This window comes from Melospiza georgiana, chromosome 1 (genome assembly GCF_028018845.1).
Source record: "Melospiza georgiana isolate bMelGeo1 chromosome 1, bMelGeo1.pri, whole genome shotgun sequence".
Taxonomy (NCBI): Eukaryota; Metazoa; Chordata; class Aves; order Passeriformes; family Passerellidae; genus Melospiza; species Melospiza georgiana.
Genome location: NC_080430.1, coordinates 62610960 through 62634407, shown reverse-complemented (window position 1 = coordinate 62634407; position 23448 = coordinate 62610960). Strand labels below are relative to the sequence as shown.

General features: G+C 38.8%; 1 protein-coding gene across 1 annotated transcript in view; it reads right to left on the bottom strand.

Annotated features, from left to right (window-relative positions):
* Positions 1–23448, bottom strand: part of DCDC2 (doublecortin domain containing 2) — a 51825-nt gene that overhangs the window by 5468 nt on the left and 22909 nt on the right. Inside the window, exons 8-10 of the mRNA XM_058035573.1 lie at positions 23322–23376; positions 21626–21821; positions 7147–7247 (exon numbers count right to left, since the gene is read on the bottom strand). Coding sequence (XP_057891556.1) covers positions 7147–7247; positions 21626–21821; positions 23322–23376 — 352 coding nt within the window. The remainder of the gene's footprint in view (positions 1–7146; positions 7248–21625; positions 21822–23321; positions 23377–23448) is intronic.

Here is a 23448-nt window from a genome sequence, read left to right as displayed (position 1 = left end):
GTCCCATCTACACACCTCAAAAAACAACAGCAAAACTTGAACTTGGACTGGAGAAGCATTCCTATTCCTTAAGGTAATTTTCACAGTCAAGTGAATTCTAGAGCAGGGAGCTTTTGCAGTCACTGTGCTAGATTATCCCCATTCCTCCTATAGCCAGAACTAACCATAATGAGGTTTGTAATTTTGCCTTTTGCATGGTTCAAAGAAAATAGGAAGTAACCTTCCTTTTTGCATTGCTGGATTCATCTTCTAAGCAAAGGTGATGCTTTTGCAGTTTCATGCTTGAAAGCACATTACTTAAAATAACTAGTTTTGAAACCATACCTGTGTGAATGTGAGAAGAGTTCTTTGCTTGTCATGGACTAGCAATAAAAAGAGTCACTGACAAAAGACTTGTATATGTACATTGAAAAGCATATTCAACCAAAGGCATGCAGAAAAACTGAAGCTTCTTGCTGGAAATACAGACCCAGCTCACCTTCTGGAAACCTCCTGACTTAACTAACAGGTTGATGAGAAACAGAGCCAATTTCATTTTGCATTCAAGAATTGCTTGACAGTCTTTTTAATCTCAGCAAAAACAGAGTGTATAAAAAAGAAAGACGTATCCTAATTACACTCATCATGCTATCATTCATTAAGAGCTACATTACCAAATACCATCATCACTCAACAGCAGTAAGTCAGGAAATCTTCAGACATTGAAGCATTTGGCTTATTTTCCTCTAGGGATACTAATGCAAACCTCTCAGAAGGTTTGTACATGACTGATACTGAAAAGTGCAGTATGAAAATATCATTTAAGGCAGAAATTATTTTGTACCATTAATATAAAACATAATTTTGTGTTATTGAAGTCGTTTGGAAATGTTTACTTGGCTAATGGTCACAGCAGACAAACAATGAGGTAGACAACAAAAATCTTAATGGTCATGAAGAGCAGCATGAATACATCTCAGATATGCAGCAGCAGGAACACTTGACTTCAATTGCACCAAAGCTCTCCAGAACAGAGCTCCCCTGCTCCTACTCAGGAATGTTTTGTAGCAGCACTGCATAGATTCCAACAGCGAAACATTTTGTTCCTGAACCAGAAAGTGTTGCTAAGTGACAGCAGCCCTCTTCTCTTCCACATCATTTACAAAACCCAGGCTCTTGAAAACAAGCAAATGAATAGTTAAGGTTCAACTGTCTTACACTTCCCACATAGTTCCTACATTTGCACAAAATGCACTGTTCCTGAAAGCAGAAAGTATTTATCCCTACAACATTTAAACTCCAACTTTTTCATGAGATAGGTGCCATTACTTTTTTTTTTTTACACAACACATACAGCACCTGAATCCACAGTACCTAATTTTTCATAATGTCACAGCATCCAAAATGAATGGAAACTAGAGAGTTTGAGGTGTAGAAAAAAACCAGCTTTTCAAACTCCCTTCATTGGTTTCATTGTCTACTAATTGGAAGTATACTTCCTTCCTTAATCATAATGCAGCCATGATAGAGAAGCCAGCATCTTTGAGCACTGCCCTCTGGGGCCCCCAGCATAAGAGGGACATAGACCTCTCCTATGAAGACAGGCTCAGAGGGCTGGGGGGTTCAGTATGGGGAAGAGAGGGCTGCAGAGACACCTCACAGCACCTCCCAGGGCCTGAAGGGGGGCTCTGTGAAATCTGGAGAGGATCCTTTTAGCAGGGCATGTAGTGACAGGACCAAGGGGAATGACTTCAAACTGACAGAGGCCAGGGCTGTATTGGCTGTTAGGAAGAAGTTGCCCAGAGAAGCTGTGGATGCCCCATCCAGGGAAGAGTTCCAGACCAGGATAATGAGGCTCAGAGCACCTGGTCTAGTGAAAGGTGTCCCTGCCTGTGGTAGAGGGGTTGAGATGATTTTTAAGGTCCTTTTCAACCTAAATTATTCAAAGCTTTGACAATCTATAATAAAATTAGAAAAATATTTTCTAATATGCTACTAAGCCAAAAATACCTTTTTCCATCTACTTCAGTGACACTTAAGTTTATTTTTTCCTACAATATTTTGCATGCAAATTTTTCAATAAAATTTGCCTAAACTTCACTTCCTATAATTTAGTATGATCTGCTGAGCATACCTGCAGATAATTAGAAAATTGTTAAGCATTTTAAAAAATGTCCTACTGAGACTGCAAAAATACAAATTAAAGTAAGTAAGTTATGCAATTTGAGAAACTGCCTGCTCTAGGATTGCTGAAATTTTTCAAAACAGGGTTACACAGAGGAAACTTTTTTCGAAGTGTTGTCAAAACTAGTTTTACAAGAGGTTTACACTCCCAGGCTTCACTCAGAAGTGAAAGCCCTCAACTGTTGGCCACAGAGGCCTCTAAAGACAAGGTCAGGCATTGCTACTACAACTTCATAAATCACAGCTACCCAATGCAGATGATGCCTTGAGAAGGTGCTCTTGTACTACCCAAGGTGTATCCATTAAGGTTTTTAACAAATACTTTATTCTTTAACTCTGTCTAGCCTCTGTTCTAGGTCAGCCTAATCAAGGCACCACAGAAACTGAGGAAGGATCTCCCTTCTCATTCTGAACTGCAAGGAACCAATGAGAGTAAGTTTCCTTGTCTCACACAGACAAACAATAGCAGCATTAAGTGTAAATCAGTGGAGCTGAAAGAAGAACATGCAGTGGAAAATATTATCTGCTGGCTTGTCAGCACTCAAAATTCATAAGGTTTAAATTACAGCTGCATCATTTGTAGTGAAATTTGAGCATAAGAAGTTCTGCATGTGTTCTTTCCAAAAGGCATTTTGAAATCCTTACTGATGTAGTGTAAAATGTTTTCTTGTGAAAAGTTGTAGCCTTTTTAATCAAAGAATGTCTCTTCAAGCAGTCGGCCTGTTGTAATGTTGAATCAACATAAACTTTAACATTTTGCCTTTGGCCATGGGGAAGATAAACATTTTATTCTGCTCACTGAAGTGGATCTTGGGTCTCTAAAGCAAAATGTGTATTCTATAATGAAAACTGCAAATGAAAGGTGAAAATTTTCTGCTACTGATGATATACTCCAGCTCCAGCTCACCTAGGAGAGATACACAATCTCACATCACATCAAAGCCCAGGAAATGGGAAATAATGAGTGGAGCACTGCATTAATCAGTGGACATGTCTGTAAAATTGGAAAGCAAATGGATAATGAAAGAACCAAGAATGTGAACATCTACAGAAAAACTCCAAACCGGTGCCTATTAGATAAATTTATCACCAAGTAATTTTTACAAATAAACACAGGAGAGAAGCAGATGGGGATGATGAATCTGGAGGGGGAAAATAACCCAAAGAACAAACCAAAACCTAAATGGAGTTCTTTCCACATCACATCTTAATAGCCAGTATCATATACCCCATGGCAAAGCAGGCTGGCACAACAACATGCCTGAATTGCTTATGGGGTCATGCACTGGATAACTTCAGGTCTCATAACTCTCCTGCTTTCTCCACCTCCCAAGGGCTCAGCATGGGAGAAGAACAACCATGCTTATGGAAATGGATAAACTGTTTTGCACTGCAAGTGCAAACTTGCAGTGTTATTTCAGTATTATCACTAGAAACTGCTGCTTTTGTATTTTAGAACTTACAGAGAATGAAAGAAAAAGAGTAGGTTTTTCTGAAAGCTTTAAAAGTTAGAAATTTTTCTCTCAAAGTTACTTTGAATATATTTGCATTATTACCAGCAAATTCAAAGTAACACACTTAATTACTATCTCCAATAAGAAACTACTATTGTTTTGCTGCCTCCCTGTCAAGAACCACCTTGTTCCCTTGCTATTTGCACAACTGATTTCATAGTCTGTCATCAGTCCCCATGAATGTTGACACAGTGATGCAAACAACCAACTTGGAGTAAGCCTGCATGTCAAAAGAAGAAACTAATCATTTTGTATTTGGGAGCTGAAGTCTTGGTAAAGAATATAGAACAGAAAGGTCTGGTTTGGTTTAAGGCAAAATATTCATTTTTTCTTCCTTGATGTTCAATTACAACTGTCAGCTAGTCTGCAATAAAGCAAACCCTGTTCTTTTAATGTGTTTTCAGCTGGCAGACAGCATTTTACAGAACAGGACATAAGTGAGAGTCTAGCCAGTATAACACTAGGTTTAGTTAATGGCTAATCTGGCATTTGTTCAACTGTGTATTTCAAACAGCAAGACAGAGAAGGTGCATAAAAAGAAAAAAAAATATTATGCTCTATGTTCACCACCTCATTTATGTGGCTGATGGAAATGATAGCCTATCACAAGTGTCAGCATTCTAGTGAAAGCTGGCATGTAAATATTTATGCATTATGCAAGATAGTCAAGCCCTGGCTGGCTGTCCTTTCCCATATTTCTAGCAATAACAGACACTGCAGTGCAGATAAGAAAAAGCTAAAAAGCTTTACATGACAGAATTTAAAACAATTTTAAATGGTCATTAATATGAACCTGAACATGCAAAATGCTGAATGCTTCTAAGGTTAGAGTGACCTTAGTTATCTGGGAATAAAAAGTACTCCGTGATACTCAGAAGGACATGGCTTCTTGTGAGATTGCCAAGGAAACTATACATGAAGTTTTAACATTATATATAAACCATGGCTTGCTTTGCAATAAATGTTGGTGCTTTGCTTGGCTTTTATGGAAACATGAAAATCAGATTATTTGTAGAGTGCATGACTGATTTTTTAATATTTTTCCCCCTCAAATACAACTGCTTGCAGTTCCCTGTCCAGATAGCAAAATCTGTTGGTAGAAAAATATTTCCATTGGAACATGATGAATGGACCTTGGTAGATGAGCTTAGAGGTATTCAGCAAGTTCCTAGCATTGCAAGTTTGCCAGCACATCTGATGCTCACTGGCAGCTATGTGAACAGTTCTACTGCCAAACAGAAGAGTGGTAGTAGAGAGTTTTTCCCCTCCCACAGGCAGAGGCAAACTGAGGAGACACACAGAGCTACTGCCTGTGCTGTGGGATCTCTGTGGAGAAGTAAGGCAGCTGGTTCCAGGGTTGGATTTCATATGAATTGCATTCAGCCTAAAAACTAAGGCCTGACAACCCAATTTACACAGCCAAATGTTCTACACTACCCAGAGGAATTCTTTACACACCTCCAGAGGCCAATAAACAGGCTAATAATTTCTGAATTTGATTATTACACTGTCAAGACCAGAGTAGGATGTGCTTCAGGATGTCATAAGAAACAAAGATTAAGACAACAGCTGGCATGTTCTTCCCCAATGTCACTGCTATCAATATTACACAACACATCCTAATTATCACTACACCTCACCAGGACAACCACAATTAACAGGGCTGATGAGCCCTATGGTGTTCATCCTATAAGACTCTGAGGCTGGGGCAGGTATGTGCTGTGAGAAGACACAGCTGTAGCATTCCTTCTATCAGGGACCAAGACAGTCTTGTTCTTGTTGCCTCGATCACCAGATTCATGGGTTTTCAAGAACAATGTCTATAAAATAGCTGAGCAACATTCCTTCCCATTGAAGTGAATAAATAATAAGAATGATCCTTCTTAGCAACAGGAGCCTAAGATAAAAGCTGTGTATTTTTTTAGATGGTATAGTGTCGGTCTTCCAAGTGGCAAATAAGTTCATACAGGATCTATTTCCCCTCAGGTATTGTGTTTAAAAGCAGAACACAAGCTAAAGGTATATATGTCTAGTATTCTTTTACACAATAATTTTTTAAAAAATCAGCCAGATAAATAGTAAACACTATTTAGTAAGCAATTAAATATTGTCATAAGCTCTAGCCCATAAACTTTTTTTGTTTGTCACTGTGCTGAACTTTTTCCTAAATATCTCTCCAAAATATCTTCTAAATATCTCTCTTCTGCTGAGAAGGACTCAAAGCTGGACAAATACTCTAGATGCAACCTCAGAGATGGCGAGTCAAGAAAGATAATCAGTGACCTTGATGTGCTGGCTGTGCTTTTACTAGCCCAGCCTGCACAGTCCACCTCATCCCCACAGGGAGAAACCACCAAGTCAACTAGGCAGCCACAGGAGCTCCATGGCCTTTCTGCAGCTCCTTTCTAACCCGCCTGTCTCCAGACTGCACTGAGAGTTAACTGCACTACAGGTGCCCAACTTTGTACCTCTCTTGAACTTCTGAGGCTCAAGTCACCCTATTCCCTCAAGCTGCTGAGATTGCTCTGAAAGACAGCCCTGCATTCACCTGATAACAGCAGCTGGGCCTGGCTAAGGCTGTGTCCCTTGCCATCATCTGTGTGACCCATGAACATATGATAATGTCTCAGATACAGTATCAAACCATGAGGACCAGCATCTGTAAATAGGTGCCAGTTAAATCTCAACCAGCTGACCTTTTAAATCTCACCAAACCAGGTGTGGGTAGGTTTTTACCTACCTTTTAGCCCACAAATTCAGTCTCCACCCTCATTAAGGATATTTTCCTCCCCATACTTACCACACTTCTTCCAATTTCTCCTACAAATACAGAAGTCTACACTGAAAGCCAGATAAAGGACAGTAACTGCTGTTACTGTTAGATTCAATTTACCTAGTCCTTGTATTATTTCAGTCCACAGGAGTGCAAAGTACAAAAAGGGAGATATAATCTTATATTAAGTTATCAAGACCCATTTATTGCACATAAATCTTAGGATTAAAAAACTGGCCAACAAAGCACCATGTTGCTCCAACAGAACAAAGTGCTGTCAGCTTTAACAAAAATCAGATAAATCTGCACCTGTTGTGGTCCAGGACTGGAGGAATACTGCTCTACCAGTATAAAGAGACTGCAATTCAGGTGAACTTATTTGGTAGGATGTAACAGTGGGGAGTCTGATTCTCTAAGGCTCTGTAAGAACTCTCAGAGCAGTTCTGAAGCTGATGAAAAGGTAGCTGACATTTGACATATTAACACAGAAAGGAAGATTTGCTGAAGCTGCCATAAAAGAAGCAGTATTGTTGAGGTTACAGTCATCCCCACAGAATTATGTACAGAATTATGTACACTTGAAAGAAATTGAGGGAAGAGAAAAAACACACAATCTGTAATCCTTAAAAAAAAAAAAAAAAAAAAAAAAAAAAAAAAAAAAAAAAGCAAAACCATTTATTTAAAGCTTATCACTACCTGGTCCAGTGGAACTTCCACAAGAGTATCTTCATCTTCTTGCACTTCAATTGCCCCCCACATTTCAGACCCCTCTTCTCTGGCTTTGTAAATATCTTCACCTATAATGGGAAAGATAAAGTGGGAGGAAGTGAAGTCCAATAGTGCCACAGTGTGGCTCAACTGCTGAACTGCACATTCAATTTTGCTCCTGAGAACAGCTTTCTGAGCTGACCCATCATTCCCCATACAGTTCTTTCAAATCTTCAGTCTCCCATTACTGTCAATTGGTTTTTCTTTCCTTTTAACAACAAATACTTATATACCACACCACTTGGGGAAGGGAGGAGAAAAGCCAAAGGGAAAGGGAGCTGAACAAAGTCCTGGATCTGAAGTTCCTTCACTCTGGGCAAAGGTCAAGAGTGAATCTGAACTAGGTACATTACAACAACAACAACATAATACTTCTGTTTCTACAGCCAATTATAGTATCCTTTAATAACAAGCATTACAAAGTACATCTATCAAAAATTTCAGTCCCTGAATCAAAAACAAACATGCTGAATCAAGTTAGAGTTAAAAAATTAAGAGAAACAGTTGGATTAGCTCTACTCCTCAACTCTGGGCACATGCATGTAGAGCTATGGCTGAAACTCCACATCCACATTAAAAGGCATGTACTCCTGGAAAATAAGGATTAACAGTTACATTTTGCAGAGGTTTTACACCATTTAGTTTAAGTAATTTCTTTTCCCTGAGTATAAGAAGCAACTAGGGGTCTTTGAAGTTTCCAGCACAAGTCTTATGATATCAGCTAATTCGGAAAGTGAATATAGGTACATACAGAAAACAATTTCCAAGTGATGCACCATCCTCTGTATTTTCCCCTGAACTGAAAACAGCCCAGAAACTAAAGGCACAAGTTACTCCAAATCATCTCTCTCCATTGATCTAGGAAAGATGAAGATGTGCCCATATCCAACATAATATGTAACCACAGTAAGAAAGACAAAAAAGTATTTCCACTGTTTCTGACTGCCTCCTAGTTCTTCCTTGCTAATGTCAACTGACCATGCAAATTGATCTGCATTGCTGCATGCTGCTAAATGAACAGCTTTAGTGTAGCACAGAGCCACTTTGGTGGAAAAGTAATTAATAAAACCCCAAGACCTAGAGAAATCCAGAGTCCATCCATGTAAAAAACCAGCACTGACTACTCCAGTAGTTTTTCAGTTACTTTTTCATCACTATGAGAGCCAAGGGAAGAGTTTGCCCTGGGAACAAGTTCTGAGGCACCATACTGCTGCAAATGGCTGACTGGAGGGGAGTGCCACATGGCCTTGGACAGGGGCCTGACAGCCACTGCCCAGAGGACCAGAAGTGAAGGCCATTCTCCCAGAAATGAAGAGGCAGAAATGGGGGTTTCTATGGCACATCACAATGAAATTCCAAAGTGGTACTGCTGGGTGCATCTTAGGAGAAAGATTTCCTGATGGACAGAGCACCTTGAATACCCAGGCATCAGTCCTGCTGGAACCCCCCCACCCTAGCAAAAGGTCCATACTACTACGTCCTCTGAAAGTATCAATGTTGGAAATACCAGAGGGGTCTTAGCATCATTGCTTGGATTCCTATCCTAAATAACTCACACATATTTTTCAAGACCTCATTTTTGTAATTCACATGAAAATAATAATTTTCTTTTCTGGCTTCCTTTTTCTTGGGATTTACTAAATACGATGCATGTGCATGGATGTTCCATTGAAACCAACAAAGGACATTCAATACTTGATAGCAGTATGATAAACCTTGGACAATATACCTGTATATATCCCATTACAAATCCCCTTTGACACAAGACTTGTTTGGGTTTTCTGACAAAATCAGCAATAAAAACATGGAGTGGCTGAGGATAACAAAAAAATGCATCTGAACAGATGCTATTTGTACTTTTTCAAAGAATCAATGCACTTCACATTTCCCATTTTTCTGAGCTCTCTAAGAGACAGAATGTTCTGTTTTTCTTACCTGGTATTATCATTGCTGCCTCTCATCACAGGCACTTGAGTTATAGATTTCCACCATATTCTGAGAGGAAAACGTGATGTGTTCCCTAAAAGCCACTATGAAGACTCTCCGATTTCAAGGCTTTCCCTTAAGTATGTAAGAAAATAGCCTTGCCCTAGATTCCTTGGCTCACTGAACTACAGAAAGTCAACTCAGTGTCTGAAAGAACTGTATTTAATATCACTATCCTTCCATTTAGGCTCTGTAATAACACCTTTGCCTTCCAGGTCCCCAAGTCTTTCAACCAAAATGGGGACTGTCTGGCCTCTAGAGGTAAAAAGGATTTGGGTGCAGGGGCAGTTTTCATCAGGTTTTTACTCCAGGGCAAAAGGAGGAGTACAAGGGAGATGAACGCGTGTTACCCCTGGAGGCCAAATCCACTCAAGAGCTGAGGATTCTCAATTTTAAAGCACCTCTTCTTAGAAGAGCATATCAGGCTCAGGGCTATGCTGAACAACCCAAGGGACGCACTTACACAGTATTTTGAAAAAACTTACTCATGTAACCAGGAGGGAGCAGGAGAGAGGAAAGAAGACTGTAAGTTTCAGTAAGGAATCATATTTCTCATTTAAAAGAGAGTGCCCAAAAAGGTAGTAACAGCAGGATTTCAATAAGCAAAATCTGAAATCTCCATGGAATTTCCTCCAAGCACTTTCTAGCAGGTGTTTGCTCAGAAAGCTGGTCAGAAATGAAAACATATTAGTTGAAAAGAACTCTGCATAACACTGCAGCATCTCTCGGGGATACCACTGTTCATTGTCTTGCACAGAAAGCATTCTCAAGAGAAACAGCACTCCTGTTCTTCCACAGACTGAAAATATTATTTAAGGAAAATAGAACATTTACAACAAAAGAGAAATTAATTATTTACCTCTGCACAAACATAAGAGAATGGAAGACACGTGTCCGAAATACATGTATGGTCAGGGAAAGAATTAAAATACTTAGGTCTGAAATGTGCCAAAACAGATGAAGAAAAAAATTACACTAACTGAAAAATGGGGAAGTTGTAATACTTGAACCAAAAATTCCAAAGGAAATGGCAATGAATGCAATTAGTCTTACATTAGGACACACAGAGTTGCCTTTTGTTATAAAAAGTGAAAGACAAAATTGCAAAATAATTTACATAAAATTAATTTGAATAAATGGAGCATTATAAAAATAACTTAAAATGTTAACATTATTAGCATTGCTACTCTACAGCCAGAAGTATTTACACTTTCTGCATGTGAAGTTACAAATATCTGGAGGATGGAAGATTAGTGAAAGGCCAACACATTTCTTGTTTGTTTGATTCTGTGTCAAGATCTTGTCAACAGGAGTTTGCAGGCCACATTAATCACAATTATTGGTGCTCTGAGTTACTTCCAAGGAAATGTTTTCAGTTGGGTAACCTTGCCTTATATTTTATAGATAATGCTTTTTGGTTTAGGAAAAAAAACTATGAAAAAATCTTATTGATGCAGTATTTCACATCTCTGTGTCTGAATCATTAGTCAGTTTCTTCACATGTCTCTAAGGGAGAAAACACAAGAAAGTATTTTAGAAAATGCCATAAATTACATGAAGAACCATTCCTGCAAGTCTCCATCCTCTATTGTTATGGGCTTCTATTGCAATCTCTGTTGAAGCAGAAATATGTGGCATACCCTGCCAAAAAAAAAATTCCAGGACTTCCATTAAATGGGACATTTATGACTACTCCAAACAGTTCATAAAAAATTGTAGATTAAACATGCTCCTCTTTTATGAGTCAGCTCTGATTTTCTTGTGCCTCAAACTACCTGAGAACTGACCACAGACAGGGCCATGGCAACACTGGGGCAGAAGAGCTCTGAAAGGGGGTAAGAAAGGAAGGTGTGTCTCCCCATGGCATTGCTGGTAAGTATAAACAGAGGATTTATTTCAGTTAGGTCCTCACTTCTCCATGCCACAGCACGTGCAGCTTCTGTCAAGAGGCCAAGCAAAATATTACTGAAAGTTTCGTGATCTTTTGTGGGGATATTTTTCCATGGTGTCCAGACAAAAAGAAGACACTGGAGTTTTTCAAGTTTTGCCAGTCACTGAGTGCCAATAGACTACCTTGAGCCAAAAATCAGCACTATTTTTTATACCCTAAACAAAGAGAGCTAGGTAACCAAAACATCTCCTGTTATTTCTGATTATCTTAAAGCAGGGTCATATTCAGCAATTGAGGTAAAAAGGGGGAAGAAGAACCTGCAGAAGGGCAAAAAACAGATCATTCAAAAGGAGCAGCCAGGTGGAGAGAGAATATGCAGAGGCTGGAGGACAGAGACACTGATGGAGATGATGAAGGCACAGTGATGTTAGAAAAAATATGTGGAATGAGGAACTGTATAAGAGAAAATAGAAAGATGAGGAAATACTGGTGAGAAAAAGGGAAGCAACGGGGTCCAATGCACTGACTGGAAGGCAGAAAAATGGCTTTTAGGTAGTAGAAGAGTAGAAGCTTGAAAGACTTGAAATACTACCTGATACTGAGTGTCTGTATTCCGATGTTACCACACACACAGAAGTGCAGCAAAAAAAACCAGCAATGAAAAAATGCTCCTTGTTTTCAGGCAGATATTTTTACTGACTTTTTGTTCATATTTATTTCTTCAACAAGCAATACTTATTAAGACTCTGGAGAGTGGAAAGAGTTCTTACAGGATTTTTTGGTTTCACGCTGAAGAGATGAACAAAAACTGCAACCATAAGTGCTTTCCTACAGAGTATCTTCAAGAGTTGTGCTGCCTCTTCTCCAGCTCCATAATCCCACAGAGAGAAAGAATGATGACATCTCAGGAGGATCCAGATGGTTTAAAGCTCTGAATTCCTTGAAGTTTTGTCAGTGTTACCAGGAAAAAGGAACATTTGGAGCCTGGTAACAGGAGTTACCTTTCCTGCCAAGCAAAGGTAACTACTGCCTCAAAAAAGCCATGGACAACTCAACCTTCCCCAAGTAAATTGAAATGATACAGGTGTTGAAACACTGGCACCTACTTTATGGCCAACCCCTACGGCTGGGAGCAAGGAAACCACACAAATAGTATGAACAAGAGAAATTTCCAGCTGAAAAAGGCAGTGAAATTACAGGAGCAGGATGTTACCTCTACACTTAGTTTTTAGTAATCATGTCCAGAGGCTGCAGGTGAGAGGAAAGCACTGTGGTCAGGTTTGGATGAGAACCTTGGAAAGGATAATGACTGGTAAACAGGGGGCAAGGTTTCTGAGTTTGTACTTGGCCAAGGTCTATCTCAAAGTAAGCAGCTCAGTGCTCCGCTGCTTTCAACAGGAATAGAAGGTGGTACTGTATTCCTGCAGAGCTTTTCAGCTCTTTGTTGCAAATGGACTGATAAAACAAATTCATTCAATTTAAGATTCAATTTAAGACAATTTTAAGACTTCCTAATGACTTTCACAATGACTCTTAAAAGTCAAAGATCTTCATTTTGAGAGTTACCTACTCTGTCCTGGCCCTTATGCATGCCAGCTCTTGCTGGTTTTGCAGCCCTTGAGAATTCATTTATGTGAAAGGGATTCTGCTGCCCATTCAGGAGAATTTTCCAGCTATTTTCTAGATCTTTTTTACTTCCTGATCTCCTGATAGGTCCAGAACAGGTAAGTTACCAGCAAGAGCAAATTTATAAATGCCCAAAAGATTTCGACTAGCAACACTTCACTGGTCACATTTTAGTAGTTGTCTCAACACAGAAGTGTTCAGTGTATTGTGCATTCAGTTCAGCATGTAGAGAAAGAAACCACAAATTGGTGCATGTATAAACAAGCACGTCCTGGCTAAAATACAAAGATCATTTTCTGTTTGATGCTATTCAGTATTTCAGCTGGAATTCTTTTTCTACACTTTGATAAACAAGGCTATATGACTTTATTAAACACCAATTAAATTATATATTAAACTAGCTGATAAGAAATCTGTACTTTTAAAATAATTAAGCACAGGAATAAATAGCTTTTTTTTAAGCTCCTTTCGTAAACATCATTAACTATGAAACATTTATTGCAGCAAAAATTACAAAATTATAGAGATATTAATGCATTCCAAATTTTAAACTGATTGAAATTTAGTAGTAGAAATTTTAAAAGTCATTGTAATAATAATCTGCCCTGAATATTTTGTGGAAATCTGAGGCATTTACTATGTGCAAGCCCTATAGGTAAGGAAGGAAGTTAATGTGACTATAAAAAAAATTAATGTGACTTACAACAGAGGCTGCATCATAAAAGCAGTAAGTAAAATTAAAAACAAAATGTAAAAAATAAAAAAGTGGCTCATAAAATTGAATGGTTTGCTGTGAGGGAACAGGAGGACATCTATTTATGCCTGCATACAACATAATTTTATATTCTTGTTTTGTGTTTGTTTTGGGGTTTATTTAATTTAAAAGTATCTCTGTTGAACAAGATCCATTTCCACCAAGGAGCCACTGCCATCATGATAGTTCTGCATGTGTCTTCGTGCCTGTGACTCCTGTCATCAAAATGCAATGGAATTGAAAAGAACCTGCTAGCAATATACATATGAAACCGTTGAGAATATTAAAAAGTGCATAGTTTTCTTTCCTTGATACTATTGCAGCCTCAAGTTTTTAAGCGATTGCTTCCTCTCTTTTGAGAATTTTAAATCTGTAGTATAATTTGGTGCCATTAGGGAATGCTGACATCTGATTATCTCAACAGAAACTGAAAAAGGTGCTTCTAGAGGTTGCCCTTGTATGCAGCACTCTCCCCTACTAATAGGAAATCTGGTAATGCTGGAGCAAAGGAAAAGCTGCCATAGTTCAGTCATCTTTATACACCAACAGGTACAAAAATAAAGGACTGACTGTCATAATACAAAGGTTTTTTCTTCCCTCTCCATGTTTTGGCCCTTCATCCCACCTACTCTCCATGTTTCTGAGCATCCAATTAATTTATTTATTTAAATTATAGATCATTAAGGAAGGCCATTTGCATTTTTAAATTAAGAAAGCAGTTCTCATTCAGCCACATTTTATAAATTCCATGCCTGTTACATAACTCAGCCTTCTCTTGAGTACAGTTGTGTGCTAGGGGCTAAACTGTCACTAAACAAATGCAAAAGCCCTGAAATGTCTGTCCTGGTCCCATCATTCCAAACGCTTACACCCTCCTGCCAGGAATTAAGCAGCATGCTTTCCTGCTGATAAGTATGTATTTTCCTATTTAACATTTTGTGAAGTATTCACTTCCCTAAAAGCAAACCCAAAGAAACTTGTGTGTTTGATTAAAGTGGCTGCAAGGTTTATAATCATCTTAGTTCCACACTGGCATTAGAATGCTCTGGCCACCATGATCCAGCACTGTAACAATACACACCTACAGCAAAAAGGGTTCTCATTTCTTCATACAGATTTATCTCCTACTATGCAAGGAATAAGCCAGCAGGTCTTGTAAAATCTCTGCAAATGAGAAGCTCTCTCTTTCTTCAGCAGTCTTTTCATCTGCTTTGACAATACCAGAATGATATGGTATTGTGTTTTAATGGCAGATAGGTCTTTAATCTTAAAAGCTGTCAGCAGGAAAACACAGACAACAGTTTCAGCTCACAATGCAGAGTGGATATTCAGCAGCCCAGGTTTGTACTCTTTGGCAAGTTCATAATTTTACTGAAACCAATTCAGAGCAGGACAGCAATACCTGAGATTCTGTGCAGCTTTCCTTATAAATAAGGGCTGGCCTTTTTCTTCCTTTTCCTTAGCCAGTAACAAACCCAGGAAACTGAGATGACAACTAACTTCTAAGACCTCATAATACTCAAAAATAGATCTGAAAAACTGTGGAATGGGTCAGCCCATGTCCACTCTATGACTTCTCCAAATCAAAGAAAAAACTCAAACTCAACCTCTAGAACTTCAAACTCTCTAAGTTCTTTTATAGTTTATGTAGTGAGTTACTTCACAAGCCATGTGACCACAATTAAACTACTGCATTTGAATGGAACAGGCTTTAAATAAGGGCTCTCCCCTCCAAGAATTTTCTGCTACACTTCTGCATTTGCTACTTTCCTGATCAACTTCCTACTCATACTCTTTACAGGATGTGGCGCAAACCAAAAAATTAATAGGCTGGGGATTTTTTGGTGGTTTGCTGTCTTTTTTAAACCTCAAAGCAAGCTGCTGATAATTAAATATACCTTTGGTGTCACTTTCATAAACCCAGAATCTGCTGAATTCTGAACCAGATACACTAGTCTAAGCTCTAAACCTCACATTTCTAATTGCAATTACTGTTGCATACAATATATCCAATGTTATTAAGGCTTCTATGAGTGCAGTGGAAGCCTGATCATAACATTAATGTTGTTCCTCATAGGTTACAAACAAAAAGCATCAGCTCACAATTTACTGGATTTGCCCTGAGAAGGAGTGAATGTAAGTCTTGCACAGAGCTTTCAACTCTAAGAAATTCTTTAATCATCTTTATTTAAGAGAATTATGAAATTATCAGTTGTAATATAAATGGCATGCTGGTGAAATTCTCAGTGTATTAAAAAAATAAATTCAAAGTAAATATACAGCTAGCCCAACTAAACTCAGTTGGAAGATTGGGTTAAGACTTAAATACACTGTGCATAATTCTTCAGAAGAATTAAGAACCAGGAAACAATAATTTTCAAACAGTCTAGCACTCAAGAGAAGTATCCATGCAATGCTAAATTGACAGGGGAAAGGAAAGCAAAGAATATGGGATACATTTGCTACTATGAACATTTTCTTTTTATCTATTTCCATACACCCCAAAATATGCATGTGTAAACTCACTATGCAGTTTATTTGTTTCAGATTAAAATTAATTAATCACTTATCAGTGACAGCCAAATGCAGCCAGCTAAAATGCCGAAAGTATTTTTCACTGTCCATCAGGAAAAAATAAAATTATAATAAAAATTAAATAAAATTCCCAAGATAGTGACAAATGCTTCCCTTACTCAATCCAAAGCCTTTGAGTTTGAAGGACTGTTTTGGAATAAACTCCAAAGCCAATTTAGGAACTGCAATGAGCCTTCAGAATAGACAGTGGAGCTGTACTGATCAAAACAGCATTTGGGAGTCACCATTATCACTGTGTTCCTGGAGCTGACTTCTGATTCTCCATGAAGAGTAAATCTCCATTGCAGAATAAGACTCCTCACACTAAAACGAACCTGAAAATGTCATCATTCAAGGCAGCAATCACATACCTACTTCATATATCCAGTACTTCAGCACCCAGTCTAAACTAGATTTCTAATTTCACTGTCAGCTGAGAGAACAAACCAATCTGAAAACCAGCTTGTAAGGTATTTTCATCAGCAGCCCCATAGTCACACAGTCACTGTGGGGGTCTGTCTCACCCTGAGACAAGGTGACAAACCAGGACAGAGCAAGGGAGATTCTCTGCTGACAGGGAGACTTTCAGAGCACTAAAAGCACACACATAGGAGAAGCTTGAACAGCTTGTATTCTGCCCTTTCAAGCTGCACTGGGTGTTAGTGCAGCTCTCCAGTGTATGGAGAGTGTCCCCAGAAAGGGGAATGCACCCTTTGCCTGTCCTTTGGATCCCAACACGCTGTCCCAGCAGCATAAGTCCTTCCAAACCTGAAGGGAAGCGTGACAGGTCCTGAGCAGACATGCAAACAAAGCATACAGGCACAGGGTAGGTACAAGTATGCACACACCATGTCTCGCTGCCAGAGGAAGCCATGCCCACTTATTTGTATTCTGAAACCCAGAGGCCCAGTATCTTTAAACATTAACTTCAGTGGAGGGTTTTTTTTGTTAGAAATGAAACAGCTCTTTGTTTTTTAACAAGATTTGTCCAGTTTGCCTGTTGGCCTTCTTTCCTGTTGGCTTTCTTTCCTTTAAACTAAATTAAAGATTCTTGTTCCACAGCTGTAGCACAGCATTCACATTAACTTGTAATGAATGCTTAAAATACAAAAAAAAACCAAAACCCAAACCAATATTCTTGGCTCTGTTGAGTTCTCAATAAACTTCCATAATTTTAATACCAAGCACACTACAGTTGTGCAGGCTATGCTTAAAGGCTGCATGGCAATAAGGTGAAATTATGAAATTATGAAATGAACTAAGCATCTGAGCTAGTAAATAAAGGAAAGAAAAATTGTCTTTATGGTATCAAAATGACAAGGTAAAACAACAGTTAAAATAATCCAAAAGAAAGCAAAAAACCTTAGGGGAAAAAATCAGACCTGACATTAAAACTCACCAATCCCTCAACTCTTAGAAAAATTCAATAATTAATAGCATCATCTGAGGATTGAAGTGGTGGTATTTGGGAAAACCCTGATGAAAATGCTGATGAGGGAGAATAAGTCTCTGATGAAATGACTGAACCTCTAGGTCCCTCTCTAAAAAGGAAGAGGTTCTAGAATTAAAAATTATACCCGTAATTAAGCCTGAAGTGTTTAAAGGACCTCAAGGAGGTCAGAAAAAAACCATGGTCAGAACTACTCCCTGGGATGCCTTGCAAGTGGCAAACATACAGGAAAAATATGGATGAAAACCAGGGGAGTCAGAGACTGAGGATTTGTTGAGAGTAAGTCTCTCAGGAGCAAGTAGAATATTGCTGGATGGAAGTGAAGATATGGATCAGTGAAAAATGCATTGTCTGTCCATTTTTGCCAACTAGAAGAGAAGAGGGAGACTTCTTTTCCCTGTGATGTTACTGGGGGATCTAGGAAAATCTTCCTGGGGAAAAAATTAATCATAAGAGATATTTTACTCCAAAAATTCTCAATTTTTGTGGGCTGTCCTTTCCTGATGAAAATCACTTTGCCAGATAATTCAGGGCTGAAGATGAGAAGGAGTAGGGGAAGATAGAGAACTAAGAAATTCTGCAAAGAAAGGAGGTCGTATGGTAAAATATTGACTCCGTGACATCATTTTAATACACTGATGTCATTCAACTTGATAAAACAGATATTACATACAGAGGCATAAACATTCAAGTAGGGAAAGGCACAAGTATAACTATTATGTTGATTTTATTAAATTTTCCTGAATATTGCAAGGTTGCTATATTTTTAATTTTATTTCTGTTAAAAGGCGTGCTTGGTCTCTCAGAGCCTTAATAAAATCTTCTTTCAACTTCTCTCCTTTCTCTACTACAACCTAAATTTCTACATGAGAAAAGGACCAAAATATGTAATTTACTACTTCCATATGCACACACCATCCCCTTAATTTAGACCACTATTCACTGTATCATAAGGAACATTCTGTTAAAATATGTCCATCGAGAGCTCAGTAGTCTTTGAATGCTAGATAAAATCATTCCATAAGGCTAGATACTGGGAGCCAGGAGTCTTATTAAACCTAGGACTGAACCTATCAATCAACCCCATTCAATAATCTGCAGGGCTGCATATTGGGCAGGGGAAACAGAGGTTATGGAAAGAGCAGGACCAGCTTCCATACCCACGTGGTCATCTCATGAAATATTCACCACTATTACAAGGCAACGTATGGACACTTATATGGATTCATCCCAATCTCCACAGAAGTCAATCCTAGTATGTTAAGATCTCTATTGAAAGAAGCCCTGATAACGTGAAAAATGTTTTCAGTAGGGTGACAACACCAAATAGAGAAGACAAAGAGGAGATGTAATGCATAGTGAAGTGTTACCAGATCCCCAAGATGACCTTTCCTCTTTCATGACACGGTAAACCACGCTAGGGAAATGGGCTGGGAAACTCCATCCTGGAGAACAAACTTGGGCCTTTCAGAGGGGCCCAAAACCCCAAGTGCAAAGACTTCCTGAGTGCCAGGTGAGGACTTTTAAACATACCTTGCCTGAGACAGAAGAAGGATCAAAACAACCCTGAAGCAAAATGAGCTCTGGAGGACAGCGGTAGCTTTAGGTACTCCCCATGCAGCTCTCAGGCAACAACCAGAGAACACTTAGTGAAAAGAGTGCAAGGGGGACATGTGAAAAAAACAAAAGCTTTCACAGAAAAAACATACCTGCAACTATTTAAGGAGAGGAAAAGAGAAACAAAAAACCTCACTGAGTACTAGGAGAACTTTGGGCTTTATCACCCGGTTCATTATAGCCTATCAATTTACTTACCAGTAGGCCTAGAAAACATCCTTTGAAATATATGATTGATAGAGGAGCTCAAATTTCACTGAACACCCCAATGGATGCTGAGAAATTAGACATAAGTTTTAAAAGAAATAGGGACCATGCACCAGACTTGAACAAATGAACAAAGTAATTTATGTTGTACTGCCAAAGTCTGTTTATGTTTACCTGGGGAAAGACAGTGGACCTCACACACTCTTGCAGTCACAGAACAGGGAGAAAATACTTCAGGATACAATATCTTTAAAGGAGAAGTTTGGCAACTGCCTGATGGGAATATTTGATCATTCAGGCCCACAAAAAGTGGCCTGAAAAGAATGAGAAAATTTATTCAACATCAAATGGTTTTAAGCATGTACTGACAGGAATGAAATTGGTATCTGGACTGTTAGCTGTCACTAAAAGCAGGTATACTAATGCCAAAGCTACTATTTCAGGGCTCTGTAACTGCTTTTCCAGTCTTCCTGTTCCAGATTACACACAAATTGATGATGGATTACTCCTGACCAGCACGATGGTACAGCACTGGGACAGAAAGGAGAGTATCAAAGAAATTTTTCATATTATTATGAAATTATTAATCTTATTATCCCCAAGCAAACAAGATGGTGGAATGTGCTGATGATTTGTTGATAAGCTACTTTACACTTCATGCGTCTGGATGGGATAAAAGGCTTCCCTCTGTATTATATGAGATAGATAAATGACAAGGACCACGGTATAATGAGGACTTAGCAATGCTGGCTTTCTGTCAAGGGCAGTCTTTGACAATGAGGGTTGGTGGGGCAAGGGATACTCCCACAGGAGCACGGCTCACAGCTCCTACAGCCTGCCTGGCCTGAGCTTCAGCTCACTCCATCTTGAGGTGTGACCAGAACAGAATGCACAAAAGACAACAGCTTTGCAGGAGGTGACCATTAGGAGTCATTGTAGGACCTTTTCTTTTAACCACTTCCCTACAAGCTACCAAAGTTCTGACTGCAGTGGAGCTCTCACACTCCACTGAGTGACTGAGTCAGAGGTGAGTGAAAAGTCTTTAATTTCTCAAGAGTTAGAATCATAGAACAATTAAGGTTAGAAAAGACCTTTAAGATCATCAAGTCTAACAGTCAACCCAGGTACCACCACCATGTTCACTGTTAAACCTTGTTCTCTAGTACAATATCCTTACTTTTTTTGAATATTTCCAGGGATGGTGACTCCACCACTTCCCTGGACAGCAGGTTCAATGTTTTACAATCCTTTCTGTGATGAAAATTTTTCCTAATAGCCAATCTATGCCTCCCCTGGTGCAATTTGAGGCCATTTCCTTTTGTCCTGTTACTTCTTACCTCAGAGAAGAGATTGAACCACACCTGGCTACAACTGTCCATTCCCACTTTTACTAACAGGTCTTTATATATGGAGGTAAAATAGAGGATTACAGAGCTTCTCCAAAAGTACACTTGAGCTCATACTAGGCAACCCACTGCCTTGAACAGCTTCTCCTAGTTACACAAGACCCATAAGGCATAGAAAAGCTGAAGCAAGAGGCAAAGTCCTTCAATAAACTTAGAGGCTTTCCAACCAATTCTGTCAGCAGGTGGAGCAGCAACAGCATTACATACAGAGACATAAATATTTCCCTGTTTATGTTCTATCTATCAAATATGGCTGTACATACATACATATATAATTTTTTATATATATTCTAGCTCTTTAGAGAAATGAGGGGAAAGGGAATATCACACTATAAGATAACAGTTTCTCAAAGAGGATGTTTTTGCCTAAATTTGCAAACTGCTGCCACTGCTGTTACAGCACAGAGACAGGCAAATTCTGAAAGGGCCTCCAGCAGCTCTGCTGCAGGATTAGTCACAGAAGCTGCCAGCCAACTGGAGCTTCTGTCAGTGTTCCTCCCCTAGGCTCTAGTTGTTTTGTTACACAGAGCCAGGCAGGTAATCAGGGATTCTCAGGTACAGCAAGAGGTCCTTTGAGAACATCAGCTCCTTTTCTTCACCTTATTGCAGGGCAGTGGGAAAATGGTGAAAATATATTTATTTTCCTTTACCAAAAGCATAATGCTAGAACCATATGAGCTTAACTTCCAAGGAATACTAAAAATCACACACTGCCTCTTGTGCTCTGTAATTGAAGCCAGGAATGCAGTGGTGATGCTCAGGTGCAATTCCTAAGCAGAAAGAACTTTGGCAATTCCAGTTTCCCAGAGTAAATGGACAATTTATTCTACTATTTCACTGGTTTAACTGATGACCAAAAGCCACTTTGCTACAACAGTGTTTATCTTAGTACTGACCATTATCCTGAAGGATTCCTGGGGAAGCTTTTACTGTCTGTTTTACTTTTGTAGAATGGTTAGAAAAGTGTCGTCTGGACACAGTATTCTCTGGATTCTGGCTTTTTTTGTCTTTCCTTTTGGGAAGCTGAGGCGAGGAACTGTTTTCTCCCTGGTCACCAGATCCAATTGTAGACTTAGACTGCCCACCATTTCCCTAAAAAGAAGAGGACATAATTATCAGTGGTGTGAATTAAAAAGCTTATTTTTTTTAATTTCATTAAGGACTGGTATCAGGTGTTAAGGAACCGCAATAATTTACAATTAGTACATTTAAGTGATACCTTAAATTATCCAGAGAAGGATAACTATTTTATGAACTTACTGTATGATCTGACCAATTAAATTTTCAATAGCTTCCAGGAGAAAAATCACATATTTATTATAAGAAAATAATTTTTCATTTAATGAAAAGAATGGCTGGATTAATCTATGCATGCATGCATATTATATGCAGCTATCTCTCATCCATATGTGTAGGCAGCCACAAGATATAACACATTAATAGGACTTGTTAATATATCACAGTCTGTGTAAATGAGACCTGGGCATTATTCTACATGTCAAGACAAGCTGGAGGAGAATGACAGCCTTCACAGGGCAGTCACACACTCAGTGGAATGTGAACAGAAACTTGTATGTTTTATTGCTTACTTCTTTTTAGTGGCTCCAGAGACTTGTTTTGTTTTGTTTTGTTTTGTAAAGAGTGAATGGACATGATCAACTACCACAATTATAACGACAGACTGTGAGTCTGATTCCCTGCTGTCTTGTACAGCAAACTGCACTTGTGGAGAACTGGTGAAAACAGATACTTATATTCTGTTTTGGCACTAAAATTAAATCCACAGAGGACTCTTCTTGTAGCAATGTGGGGTTAGGCTCTTCTCCCAGTCAACAAGCAACAGGACAAGAAGAAAGGGCCTCAAGATATGCCAGGGTGATTCAGGTTGGACATAAGGAAGAATTCCTTCACTAAAGCAGTGATTAAGCATTAGAACAGGCTGCCCAGAGAAGTGGTGGAGTCACCATTCCTGAAAGTATTTAGGAAACAACTGGATGTGGCACTTGTGCTATGGTTTACTCGACAGGGTGGTGATAGGTCAGAGATTGAACTCGATGACCTTGGGGGTCTTTTCCAACCTTAATGGTTGGATGACTCATTTTGTACACATATAAATAGCTAAACAGGATACAAAGCAGTGAAGGATCAAGCTCTGTCTGTAGTGGCTACCTAGAATATTACATATCAAATTGCAAACTGGTTTAGGACATTTTTCAGACTCAGTGTTCAGAAACACTGTTTTCTGCAAAATGTTTTGTGAAAGGTTCTGTGTTTTTCCTTAAGGTATATAATTTGAATCAATAAATAAATAAATAAATACACAAATGATCAGGTTTATAGGAAAGACCTCAACCCAGCAGCTAATCTTTGCTATGGAAGCTTTTATCAAAAACAAAGCAGCCCTAATCACAACAATATTTTCTCAGATTTCTTCTGTCTAATTGACACTGCAAATAGCTAAAGATTCATCAGGCTTTAATAAGCATGCCACCACGTGGCTGTGAATTTTTTCTCTTCAGATTTAATTAAGACCCAAAGGACAGGGATTTTCCATCTGCCAGAATTTAGCTGAATTAGAAATTTGCTACTTACGCTGCCTTTCGACTTTCGAGATCCCACAACTGGAGGTAGTACAGAGGTTTTGGAACTGCAGGAATAAACCATATATTAGAATTGTGTGACCTGTCCCTGGCACAGGCACTATGTATCTATAATCAAG